This window comes from Urocampus carinirostris, chromosome 15 (assembly GCF_059441175.1).
Source record: "Urocampus carinirostris isolate Australia breed hairy pipefish chromosome 15, RoL_Ucar_1.0, whole genome shotgun sequence".
Lineage (NCBI taxonomy): Eukaryota > Metazoa > Chordata > Actinopteri > Syngnathiformes > Syngnathidae > Urocampus > Urocampus carinirostris.
This window is the reverse complement of record NC_142363.1, coordinates 26,620,353-26,633,859: the sequence shown is the minus strand read 5'-3', so window position 1 is coordinate 26,633,859 and position 13,507 is coordinate 26,620,353. Positions and strand designations below refer to the sequence as shown.

Sequence of the window (13,507 nt, the reverse complement as noted above, 5' to 3'; positions counted from 1 at the left end):
ATTTATTCACATGATATAGCTGCAAACAAGTATTTGAAGACCTGAGAACATGAATGTTATTATTTAGGTGTCATATTTGACCCTGATCTATCCTTTGAAACACATGTAAAGAAAATGACTAGAACCGCTTTCTTCCATCTTCGTAACATTGCTAAAATCCGTTCAATACTGCCTCAGTCGGATGCGGAAATTACAATTCATGCGTTTGTTACCTCCCGTCTCGATTACTGTAATGCACTACTCTCTGGTCTCCCGAAGTCTAGAATCAAGTCTCTTCAGCTGGTACAAAATGCCGCAGCGAGGCTTTTAACTAGGACAAAAAAGTACGATCACATAACACCGATTTTGGCTAACCTGCATTGGCTCCCAGTTAGCCTTAGATGTGATTTCAAGGTTCTCTTGGTATTATACAAAATCATACATGGACTTGCTCCCTCTTATCTTTCAGATCTGATTTCCCCCTATGTCCCGGTCCGAAGCCTACGATCCGAGAGTGCCGGTCTTCTGGTGATCCCAAGAGCAAAGAAGTGTTCCGCTGGTTCGAGAGCGTTCTCCATCCGGGCAACGGTTCTGTGTAATGCTCTTCCCCCTGAGATGCGATCTGCAACCTCAGTGGAAATGTTTAAATCTAAGCTTAAAACTCACTTCTACTCCATAGCATATGAATAACCTACTCTTCTCGTCGGCTGAAAAATAGTCTGTGTAATATAGTGTAATAATCTGTGAAGCCCTTTGAGACTCTTCGTGATTTAGGGCTATACAAATAAAAATGACTTGACTTGACTTGATTTTCGTACAGCAACCTTTGTTTGCTATTACAGAGGTCAAAAGTTTCTTGTAGTTTTTCACCAGGTTTGCACACACTGCAGGAAGGATCTTGGTTCACTCCTTCAAACAGATCCTCTCTAGATCAGTCAGGTTTATGGGCTGTTGCTGAAAGAACACGGAGTTTGAGCTCCCTCCAAAGATTTTTATTGGGTTCAGGTCTGGAGACTGGCTGGGCCGTGCCAGAACCTTGATATGTTTCTTACAGAGTGAAGGATTTTATACGTTTGACTATAAAGGATTTTATACGATTGAATACAAGTTACATTTATTGAGTGCAATGAAGATTTTCACCGGGTAGGCTTGAGTTCAATGAGCAGTGAAAGTTCGGGGCACCCTGGTAGGAAATATTGTTTACAGGAATGGCGGGAACGGGACGTGAGGCTGATAAGAGAGTCAGCACATCCGACGACGCAGGCCCTGATGACGGAGGACGGCAGGCGTTGTTATGAGAAACGCTCTACGCTGTTTTGAATTTTCCAGACATCGCGGCGAGGTGGTGGGGCTCACGTTGGGCTTCATTGGCACGGCCATGAGAGGAGCCGGCACACCATCTTGCGGAAAGACGTGGGCCGAAAGAAGAAGCGAGAGGACTTGAAGAGAAGGCTTCCCAGAGACTCCAGCGACACTAATTCGACTAATTCGGCCGTATTTGATGGAGTTCACTTACTTCAATTGTTAATGAAATGAAATGTGCCCCCTGTGTAAAAATGTCGGCTTTTCTTGTTCAACTTTTCCATCAAGAAACGAGCATGCATTGTTGGATGATTGTAGGTTGTGTTTGGTTAATGGAGTCAGATGATTAATTCGAACAATTTGGTAAACGATACATCGTTTCTCCGGCGCCGTCACGAATGGCAGCCACTCCAGCAGCTCCCGTGTTATTTTCGATTGTTCTCAGTTATTTTCGATTGTTCTCAGCTTAGGGATGCTGCTGGAAAAGTGAATTTCCCTTCGGGGATGAATAAAGTATCTATCTATCTATCTATCTATCTATTAATATAAATTCCCAACAGGAGCCACACCTTGGTTTTCCTGGCTGTATGCTTCGGGTCTTTGTCGTGTTAGAAGACCCAGCCACTACTCATCTTCAATGCTCTGACTGAGGGAAGGAGGTTGTCCCCCAAAATCTCACAGTCATCCTCTCTTTAATGCAGTGCACTCGTCCTTTTCCATGTGGAGAAAAACACTCCCAAAGCACCCCCATGCTTCACAGTAGGGATAGTGTTCTCTGGCTTGTACTGTTCATTCTTCCTCCTCCAAACACGCTTAGTGGAATTATGACCCAGAAACTCTATTTTGGTCTCATCTGACCACAAAACTTTCTCCCAAGCTCACATAAATTTATCATGGATGATGGTATTGGTATTTGTTATTTAGTACCGCTGCATTAACGATTGATGCCGGTAGCTACTAATTTCTGTTTGCTGAATGTTTAATGGAAGATCTTCAAAAAATGAGGCCACAATCGACACATGGACCCTTAGTGACGTCACAAGTGATGATTCAGAGGGAAACCCCAGGGATCACCTTCCGTTGGACTGGAAGTGAAGCATCATGGGAGATGTGACTCATCCCTGCGTGAGTACTGTAGCTTAAATGCAGTGTGACTTGGATACGTTTCACTGCCTGTCAAGATGCCAGAAGGAATTATGGCATTGCTTTTTGGCTTTTGGGATTATTATTTTATAAGGCACACTTGTTAAAAATTTGGAGTTAGGCGCATGGAAAATGTTTAAAGGGACTGTGTCTGATATTTTACCCTTAGAGGTCGCTGTATCGTCCAGTGCAGTTAAAAAGGAAAGCACAAGGAAGAATGACGACTACGGAGACTCAAAATGACCAAAATGGATCCGAAGATAAAAGAAAAAAAAGGGAAAAATGAAAAAATAAACAAATGAAAAGGAAAAGAAAGATAAACGGAAGAAAAAGGAAAAACTAGGGGGGAGAAATTTTTTTTACCCGTGGTTGCATCATATGTTCTGTTACTTTCTTGTTTTGTTCAGTTAGTGTTTGCACATACCCTGCATTGTCTTTCTTTCATGTTTATGTTTGTTTACAGCTAGTTCGTATGCCTGCTTTATATTTCGTGGTCTTGTCGTCATGGCACTCGCGTTGCTGTTCTGTCCACGTTCGGGAATGTTTCTTGTGTCGTCTTCCTTTCATTTTATGTTTCGTTGTCGCCTGTTGGTGTTCGATCAGTATAGCACTTGTTAATATTAGTCTTTTAATCCGAATGTGAATATGTTTCCTGCTTCTTCTATGTTTTGTGCCTTGTTAAGTTAGAAATGTTTTTTATTCCAACTTATCCCAGGTTGTATTTTTTTCATGTTTTGTTCAGTAAGAATTAGTTTTTCTTCCTACGTATCTTGTGTCTTCTCTCCTACATGTTTTGTTTATTTTGATCCATGTATGTTCCAACATCCCTTGCGCCTCTATCCTTACATGTTTTGTTCACTTAGATCTAGTTTATGTTCCTACATTTCTGGTTTCCTCTGATTCATGTTTTGTTCATTTAGATCTAGTTAGTTTTTCAACATTTTTTTGGCAGGGATGCATAGTGAAGCCCGTGCCAGGGTGGTTTTGATGTCTGTAAATTCTGAAGATGCTAGTAAACTTTACTGTTCTGTTTCTGTACTCCCTGTCCCTATTTGAACCCAGTCCTGTCAATCCCCTGTTGTCAGACTGTCTGGAATCTCCGTGTATACTAGGCAAGCCTTTTTCGACCCTGACCCACGCCTGTCCCGTTTTTTTGCTCCTGTTTATCTCCTGCTACGACTCATTTTGATCCCGACCACGTCTGTGTCACAGACCAGAAACGGACACAGGACCCAATAGCGCTCGTTTTCTCAGTTTTTATTAATGAAAAGGGAGAGCAGGGCTTGCTTCCACGATCCGATGGTCGACAAACAAGAGGAGCAGGAGCTGCGGAAGTGGCACTTCCGTGTCTAGCGAGGAGGGTCGAAGACAGGCGGGAATTACAAGTCGCTAGCCTGGACTGGAGAGCAAGGGCGGTGTCAAGTTCAAAAGCGAGGTCGGCAACAGGAGGTAGGCAGGTAACGGGGCAAAACAGATCAGATAACAGGTAGGCAGAACGGGGCAGAGTCAGGTCCGGAAACAGGTTGGCAACGAGGATCAGGCAGAAAAAAGCAGGGCAGGAACAGAGTCTGACGTACGAGCTTACCGAGCTGGAGGCAACGGTTCGCATAGCGATCTGACGGCTTCCTCTTGGAAGGTTTAAAAAGAGTACGTCAGCCAATCAGCTGTCCGGGCTGTTGGCGCCAATCAAGCAGTCGAAGGTGCTCTAAATCGGCAATCATGACAGTCTGCTCTCCCGTCCAGGCTTACGACTCGCTTGCGACCCCGACCACGTCTTGCTCTCCCAGTCCCAGCTACCGACCAGTTTTCCGCCCCGGACAACGCCATCGCTCGCTACAGAGGATGCACTTCTGTGTTAGGATCACAATCCGAGTACGAGAGCGACTTGCTTCCCGCGCCCAGCGAACACCGGATCGTGGGCGCAGCCCTTCCTCTCTCTTTCAATAAAACTTGTGGTAAACGTCACGCAAGTGGGTCCTGTTTCCGTTCTGGTCCTGACAGTTACCTTACAGTACGCACCAAATTATACAGTAGACAGAAGGGGACCTGAGACTAATGTACAAAATGTTCCTAAAAACAACGCACTACGTGACGTTTCGTCCCCAGTGTGATGGATCACAGCACTAAATTGAATTCACAGCATGGGTCACATTTCACAATGATCACTTCCAGGCTTTATCATAACCCATGCAACATATTGGCCCATGCAGCTTTTCTCAATTTGGCCATGTCTCCAAGACGCTAATTAATTAGCCTCTCCGAAAGTGAACAGGGGGTTAATTATCCAATCTCGAGTGGCTGGGAAGAAGACGCAGTGAATGATTAAAAGTTGGCGGTGCGGCCTGATGAGCAGAGTTATTGAGTTTCGAATGGCGGAAGTATTCTCGTTTGTCATGGCAATTGCAGCGAGAGGGGGAGGTCGCATTGTACAAAAGCGATTGATGGCGCAAATAAAATGAGAAGAGATAAGAGCAAACACGTGGCTGCATCGTTATCGACTTTAACAGTGGAGAAGCTAAAAGCCTTTTAAATGGGTGTTTTTTTTTCAAGCTTAATTTCTTGACATTGTTAGCTGCCACTCTCAGTCAAAATTGACTGTCACGATTCTGTCACTTGCCCGCTAATTGCCCTCACCTGCGCTCACTCTTTCAGCCCCAGCTGACACTCGTTTCCTAATTATCCCTCTCCCTATTTAAGCACTTCATTCTCTGTCACTCTTTGTCAGTCCATCAGCAAACCTCAGCACATGCAAGGCAAGCACTTTTTGATCATGGCTCCCGACCTTTTCCTGCATCCTGCCTGATTCCGTCCCCTGTTTCCTGTATCGATCCCCTGTCCCTGGCTTCCCGATCATCTCCGGTTACCTGACTTGATTCCGATCCCTGACCACGCTTCGTTCTCCTGTCCCGGCTACCCGACTTGTTTCCGATCCTCCACCATGGTTCTGCCACGGACCAGAAACGGACACAGGACCCAATAGCGCTCGTTTTCTCAGTTTTTATTAATAAAGAGGGAGAGCAGGGCTTGCTTCCACTATCCGATGGTAGACGGACAAGAGGAACAGGAGATGCGGAAGTGGCACTTCCGTGTCTAGCGAGGAGGGTCGAAGACAGGCAGGAATTACAAGTCGCTAGCCGGGACTGGAGAACAAGGGCGATGTCAAGTTCGGAAACGAGGTCGGCAACAGGAGGCAAGCAGGTAACGGGGCAAAACAGATCGGATAACAGGCAGGCAGAACGGGGCAGAGTCAGGTCCGGAAACAGGTTGGCAACAAGGATCAGGCAGAGAAAAGCAGGGCAGGAACTGAGTCTGATATAAGAGCTTACTGAGCTGGAGGCAACAGTTCGCATAACGATCTGACAACCTCTTGGAAGCCGGGCGTTTAAAAAGAGTACATCAGCCAATCAGCTGTCCAGGCTGTTGGCGCCAATTAAGGAGTCGCAGGTGCTCTTGATCGGCAATCATGACAGGTTCATTCTCCTGTACCGGTCTTTTTCCTCTCGCCCTGACTTCCCCGATCCCTTAATAAAGCATTGTGTGAGACGTTACGCATTTGGGTCCACTGCTTGTTCCGGTCGTGACATTGTGAGTCTGCAATACTACGTCCAAACCTATAAAATGCTACTAAACTTAGGCCAGTCCCCAGCCTTGTCTTAAAAATATTGTTGCCAAATTGTCCTAACATTTTTAAATCTCATTTTCCTCTTGTACTTCTTTGTTACACGTTGATCCTGGAGTGCCGCGTTTAATCTTGTTGTAAACAATGTTCACAATGTTGTTAAGAAGATCATTCAAATTCTAATTATAATGCAGCAATAAAACAGAATCAACCTAAGTTAACTTTATTTTAACATCACGGCAAAATGTCCTAAAACAACAAAGGTGCCCCAGAATATTACACTGCCACCATGTTTAACTGTGGATATGATTCAGTGACATTTAGTCACGTGGATAACGTATTAAATCAGTTTTTGGAACAAAGGTAGAGTCTAAAGTAGATTGTATATAGCAATCCTGTCGAATTTGGCTTGTTTTTCTCAGTTTCCTTTTCTAGTCACCCACTTGACTGCAGGTTATGGCTTGCCGCTATGTTTATTATCTGCCCCTGCCTTGTCCTTCAATGTCACTCATCTTTCGCGGCTGGTCATGCTAGCAATCGTCGATGAATCCCATTATTCAGGCATATTCCACTTTTTTCCCTGTTTCCTTCTCTATCCACTCACCTGCTGCAGGCTATTGCTTGCCGATAACCGCTTTAGTTATTGTTTGCTGCCGCGTGTAAATAAAACCTGCTCCGTCTTTCAGTGTCACTGGCCTTTTTTAGCTGGCTACACATTTGAGTAGCTTCTCCTCTTAGCTGCTAAAGTTAGCCACTTACACCAGCTCTGACCAACTCCAGCTATTTGCTTTTTTCAGTTGCTTCTGGTGTATCCAGCTTGCTTGTCTTTTTTGACACTGGCTATTATTAACATCAGTTTTATTGTGTTATCGCTGGCTGAAATTCGTCCTTGCTCTCTTCAGAAAATAAAGATTTAGGTTTCAGAATATTGACAAGTGCTATACTTCGGGCTAATATGTCGACCTCTATTAGTGAATGATTACACACTGTTACTTTAAGAACAAGAAAACCACTTAAACTAAAATATGCAAACCACCAGAATAGATTAGGTTATCCTTGTTTGTACGATTCAATGTATTCATGTTCATGTTTTATTTGAAATATAACTATTATCTGGCATTTTCCAGTACAGTAACAAAGCATTTGCTGACTGCATCGTTTGGTGTGTAGTACGACATGTTAGAACTTGAATTTGGAACACAGATATTTAAGGCTGGGCCAAGGTGAGCTACACTGATTTACAACGCGTAGAAAAATGAAAGAGTAACAGGCTTGATAAAACTGCACATAATTACAAAATAATAATAAAAACGACTACAAAAATGTTGTGATTAGTCCAAACTGTCCATCATTTTGTTTCCCCAACGCCATATAAAACTCCAAACCAAACATACTTTTAAAACAGTTGTTTTTTTAATACTTGTAAACAAACCTTTGTTCGTTTTAAATAAAAATATATAAGATTAAATCACAAATATATACTCGCCGTTAATCTAAAAAAATAAAAAATAAAAATAAATTGACAGCAGGGGGCAGCAAATGACATAGGTCATCGCTCCTTTATGCCTCAATTAAGTTTTATCTTTTGTGTAACGGAAAGTGAAATTTAGATGCAAACAGACATAGGAGGTTGTGCAATAGTTGTGAGAAGGAAACGATTGTTTAAAAACTCACCTATTTTATTTTATTTATTTTTATGGTTTCACCTCACCATGGATGCACTTCTGCGTCGCTCCAAGCGTGCCAAAAATGCCCGGATGAGTATTCACAAAACTTTAACTTTTGGGAAATCCTACAAGCTTTGATTTTAAAATACCAACAATAAATTTATAATCAGGAATACTCCTACAAACACTACATTCCATAGAAAATAAACGGAGGTTTGAAACAATAGTTTAATATCCAATCGATCAAAATATTAAATGGTTCCATGCTGATATAAGGTAAATTTATTTTAAATGATTATTTTCCAAATATATTATATAAATGACTTAAAAGTGGAATCATAAAACTTAATCCAATTCTTAAATACTCAAATGAGGGAGAAAAGAGGATTAAGATTCTTGAGACTACTCACGACAAAAACAACCTCATATTGTGTTAGCTAAATTCCTAAGCGAATGTATAATGTGTAAAATATATTCTTGTCAAATATGAAAAGAAAAAAAAAGAAATATATTTAAAAAAAAGAAAGAAACATTAGGGTCTCCAAATGCTCTTGACAATATAACAATTTCCACCCCACAAAATTTAAAGTTTAAGTCAAGAAGAAATTATGATAAAACTATCTAAATGTTTTTTTCCCCCTTAGGAACATACCTGTATGAAATATTTTATTTTTTTATTTAAATGTGTCACGTTTTATTTTCGCACAGGTAAGAATGTAGAACGAGACTAGGGAGAATGACTTATACATAACGTATCTTATAATCGCATTTACATAGTTATTTTTAAAAGAAAATCCCTTTTTAAAAAGGATGTTTTTATTTCAAAACATCCTTTTTTTCCAAAATGAAGGAGTGATTCATGCTCTCATCTTTTAATTTATTTCCTATTATTTTAATTAAAGGAAAAAAAATAGTGCACCTGATACTTAAGTTCAAGTTGTCTTAAATTTTCTTCTATCTTTTTTTTCTTTCCTTTCCTTTTTTTCCTTTTTCTTTCTTCCTTAAAGCAGGCCAAAAGAAATGATAAGAAAATTTGTGCGTTTTGGTCACTTTGAGTCCCTTTAGTTCGTTCTCTTGTTGTGCTTTTTAGCACTCATTTTTGGATGTACTACACCAAGGGTGTCCGAAGTTTTCAGAAAGTGGGCCAGGTTTAGTAAGTTGAAAATGTGTGGGGGCTGACTAGTCAGCCTGCTATTTTTTGAACAGTCTTTGATAAATTCATCCTCGGTGAAAGGTTTGCAGTGCTTGGCGATCAACATAGCTCAACTTTCTAGCATTTTCATTTGTCTCGCAGGGTCTTTTGAAAAAGTGCTGCTGTTTCGTTAAAACTGCTTCCAGTTGCTTCACCTTCTCACAGCGTTCTTTCTAGTTAGCTTGTTGTAGTCGATAGGTTTCGTCTAGCAGTGCCAATTGATATCATCCATCCATTTTCTGCACCGCTTATCCCCAGTAGGGTCACAGGGGTGCTGGACCCCATCCCAGCTATCTTCGTGCAGTGGGCAGGAGACACCCTGAGCTGGTTGCCAGCCAGTCGCAGGGCACAGCGAGACAGACAACTCACTTGCTCATTCACACCTAGGGAAAATTTGGACCGGCCAATTAACTTGAAATGCATGTTTTTCGGAATATGGGAGGAAACTGGAGAGCCCGGAAGAAAACCCACGCAAGCACAGGGAAAACATGCAAGCTCTGCACAGGAAGTTTGGTAGCTGGATTGCCGCCCTCATTTATATTATATTCTTTGAAAACAGCCACAGTCTCTGGGCAAATTAGGCAGATGCAGTTGTTTCACATTGCATTTAAAATATATTCCAATTTCTACTTGTCCTGGAGGCGGCGGCCCTCACAATCAACTTTCCTTTTTTCATGGGGTGGGCCAGAATTCTCAAAGAAAGCTAAGGGCAAGGTGGCAAACAGCTACTGCCATCATTTGGTGAAATAGTGATATTTTCTTGGTACATATTGATTTTATATTTCAAACATTACTGATGAGCCACATATTATATCACCCACAGTAACTGGCCCCGGGCTGGACTTTGAACATGCCTGTACTACACAATACAGTGACATTTATTGGTCAAATTCTTTAAACTGTTCCTTTAAGTCTTTATTGCATGTTAATGAATGGAGACCCATGTTTAACATTGTTTTACATAATGTTTCACTGAGTAGTTATCAATGGCAATCAAGGCAATTCAAGTATTAGGCAGGGTTGGGTAGGGTTACTTTAACTTGATTACTTTCAATTACTTTTGGATTACTCAAATACCAAATATGCTAATAAAAGACAAAAGAATCTAAATATGAATACAATTACTAAATTTTGTGCTGGCTTGGGGAGTAACGGAATACATGGAACGGCAAAAATGATGTTGGCAAGCTGTTTGGATTCATTTTCATTTTGTTTCTGTCGTATTTTATGTTAGTTTTGCCGGAGATCAAAGCCAGGAGAGAAAGCTTACCACGTGTTGTGAGTTATAATTTTATTCATATTTAGTTTATTTTGTCTTTTATTAGCATATTTAGTATTGGAGTAATCCAAAAGTAATTGAAAGTAATCAAGTTAAAGTAACCCTACTCAACCCTGGTAATAGAATCATAGTTGCTTATTAAATTTTGGCACTTTGGGGCTTCCATACTGTTGACAAAAGTTCACAAAGGTAAGAAATGGAGGGGGCTGGGGGTGCGAAGATTGGTGGTGGGGGAGAGAGGGGGAGTCTGCTTCCTTCCTGCCCTCCTTCACTCCCTCCCTCCCTTCACGCCCACCTGTACCTGAACGAAGGAGTGCCACTCGTCCCCCCCGTCCGACTCCAACTCCTCCCGGCCGTCTTCCTCCAGCAAAAGCGGGAATAACGTCAGCGGTGGAGGTGGCCTCTCGGCGGCCAGGTAGAGCTGACCGAACGTGTGGAGCAGTGTGCCCAGCATGGAGCCGATCGCGGCCTGGAGCGAGGAGACGGTGCGCCGCTGGCTCCAAGGTGAATTTAACTTCTCCTCGGACTCTACTTCTCCTCTTCGATCCACTTTAAAGTCATAAATAGAAACACGGCGATTACAAAACAGGCGAAAATCCTTCGGGAAGTGAAAGGTGGAGGTGGAATGAGGAAGTGGCCCACAGAAGCCATCGCAGTCTTTCTTTTTTCCCGTGGTGTCAAAAAACTAGCTTAAATTCGCGTGGAAGTGGAACCACAGGTGGTTTAGGGTTAACACTCGTAGAAGAAAAAGAAAATCAAAAAAACTCACCTAGCAAAAGACATTTAAAAGATGCCGAGCTTCCGTTCAAAAGACGTGTATTTAACTACAAAAAACATGTTTGTCAAGATCTTGAAACCCCGATTTTTGGGGGTTTCCATTTTGAACCACATTAAATTGCGTGAACAAAATAACAATTACTTTTCGACCCAATTTTGTCAATATTGGATGCTGTGAGTTAGTTTTGAACATTTTTATTGACACTTTTAACAGCAAATAAAGAATGTGAGGTTCGAACAATTTTTCTCGACAATTTTAACAGCAATTAACAGTGGTTAGCGCTTGTGCGGCACAGTTCATGTCATGGGAACCTGTCGTGGGTTCAAATCCAGCTCCAGACTTCCTGTGCGGAGTTTGTATGTTCTCCCCGTGCTTGCGTGGGTTTCCTCCGGGCACTCCGGTTTCCTCCCACGTTCCAAAAACATGCATGTCAGGTGAATTGGCCGGTCCAAATTGTCCCTAGGTGTGAATGAGTTGTCTGTCCCTGTGTGCCCTGTGATTGGCTGGCAACCAGTTCAGGATGTCCCCCTGCCCACTGCCCGGAGATGGCTGGGATGGGCTCCAGCCCCCCCGCGACCCTAATGAGGATAAGCGGTACGACTAATGAGATGGGATGAGATGAGACAATTTCATTATATCATTTTCTAACAATTTGAGATTTGAACAACTGTTGTCGACATTTTTAACAGCACATTCACAATTTCATTATATCATATTCTAATAATATGAGGTTTGAACAATTTTTATCGCCACTTATAACAGCAGTTAACCAATGCGTAAAGGCCAATACTATTGTGGGGCACAGCTCTGTCTTCTCAAGTATGTGGAATAAATATGTGGAACTGGAGTCGTCCAATTTCGTTGTCACAATATTGTAACAATGACAATAAAGGCATATTCTATTCTATTGCCATTGCCGTAAAATTCGGACTATCAAATCAAAATCATTTGTAATAAGCTTTTCAGGCAAAAGAATGCCACTCAAAGTGCTGGATAAAAACATTTTGGTCAAGTCATGTTTAATTGTGACGCCCTTATTCACAAGGAGTCTCAAAGGGCTGTACAGATTATTATTACACAATCCCCTGATCTAAAACCTACATGAGGGCAAGGAAAAACCCCAAAAAACCTCAACATGGGGAAAATAAAGAAAGCTTGAGAGGGACCACACATTAGGCCATCCCCCTTCCAGGATGAATCGGCTGCAATGGATGCCACAAAAACAAACGGCAAACAGATATTGTCAACATGAAACATAGGTCATTCATAAACTATAGAATATAAGTGTGTTTTAAGCCTAGATTTAAACAGTTCCGCTGAGGTTGCCGTACGAATCTCAGAGAGCAGAGTATTCCACAGCACCGGGGCCCGAATGGAGAACGCTCTCGAACCTGCGGTTTTCTTCTTGGATCACTAGTAGACCAGCATTTTCAGAGTGAAGTTTACGGACCGGAAAATAGGGGTAAATTAAATCTGAAAGATATGAGGGAACAATTCCTTGCATGATTTTGTATAATACCAACAGAACCTTAAAATCCCATCTTAAGCTAACAGGGAGCCAATGCAGGTGAGCTAAAATCTGGTAATGTGATCGAACTTTCTTGTATTAGTTAAAAACCTTTTGGCAACAATCTGTACCAGCTGCAGGCTCTTGATTTTGGACTTTGGGAGACCTGAGAGTAGTACGTTACAGAAATTGAGATGGGGGGTAACAAATTTAGCATACATAGAGACAGTAAAATCCCCCCCAAAACACGCAATAATGCCAACAGATAAATAGGAATCCGCCTTAAACATTTTTGCTTTGTTGTCGAAATGTTGGGGAAATTGGAGGTTCGATAATTGAGAGAAAAGTCTTCTCATATGTGGATAAGGATGGGCAGGAGCCAGCCGCGTGGAGGGAGATACAACTTTATTGATTCGTCAATGAAGATCTCACAGAGCTAGGAACATGACAATGTATTTAAAGCTGGTAGTGACGATTAGGCTTCGATTGAGTACACCCCAAAAGGCGGTCCTGTATCACGTATCAAGTACAGAGCGTCCCGTCCCTTGCACGCTATCTTCAAGGAAACTTAATGTCTGCCAAGAGTATCTTCAAGGATGTCTACCCGACCTTTTCCCACTACTGTAAGCAAGTCTTTCTAAATTTCTACATGTATGCAAATCTATTCTTCAAATGCAAGTGTATTTACCACAACATATCCCCCCTTTTTTTTTTTTTTCTTCTGTTACCTTATCCCCCCTTTTGGGAGTTTATACTCCCACTTTGAATGGAAATTAAAATTGAAAATCAATACAGAGTAGTGGCAAAGTAATACAAATCATAGATATCAATACACGGACAGAGTTTACGCGAATCGAAAATAAAATAAAATTCTGGCGGTCAGCCTGCTGTGATCATTCTAACTTTCATTGTTCATGTTTCATTTACAAAAACCCCCAACACTCCAAACATCTGACCCATGCACTAACCCCCCCTTCATTTATCTTTATCCGTACATACTGGATTATACACGTGGACCGTCGACGGTTGATCGGTACGTGA

The 13,507-nt window shown here is 41.9% G+C and overlaps 2 protein-coding genes across 3 annotated transcripts in view; one reads left to right on the top strand and one right to left on the bottom strand.

Moving 5' to 3' along the window:
* Positions 1-10,689, bottom strand: part of rps6ka1 (ribosomal protein S6 kinase a, polypeptide 1) — a 98,678-nt gene extending 87,989 nt beyond the window's left edge. The window contains exon 1 of the mRNA XM_088354881.1: positions 10,483-10,689. Within this exon, the coding sequence (XP_088211007.1) occupies positions 10,483-10,635 (153 nt within the window). The 5' untranslated portion in view covers positions 10,636-10,689. The remainder of the gene's footprint in view (positions 1-10,482) is intronic.
* The window catches only part of cnksr1 (connector enhancer of kinase suppressor of Ras 1), a 61,813-nt gene continuing 58,730 nt past the window's right edge, over positions 10,425-13,507 (top strand). For both annotated transcript variants that reach the window (XM_088354880.1, XM_088354879.1), the window contains exon 1: positions 10,425-10,685. In XM_088354880.1, the coding sequence (XP_088211006.1) occupies positions 10,634-10,685 (52 nt within the window). In that variant the 5' untranslated portion in view covers positions 10,425-10,633. The remainder of the gene's footprint in view (positions 10,686-13,507) is intronic.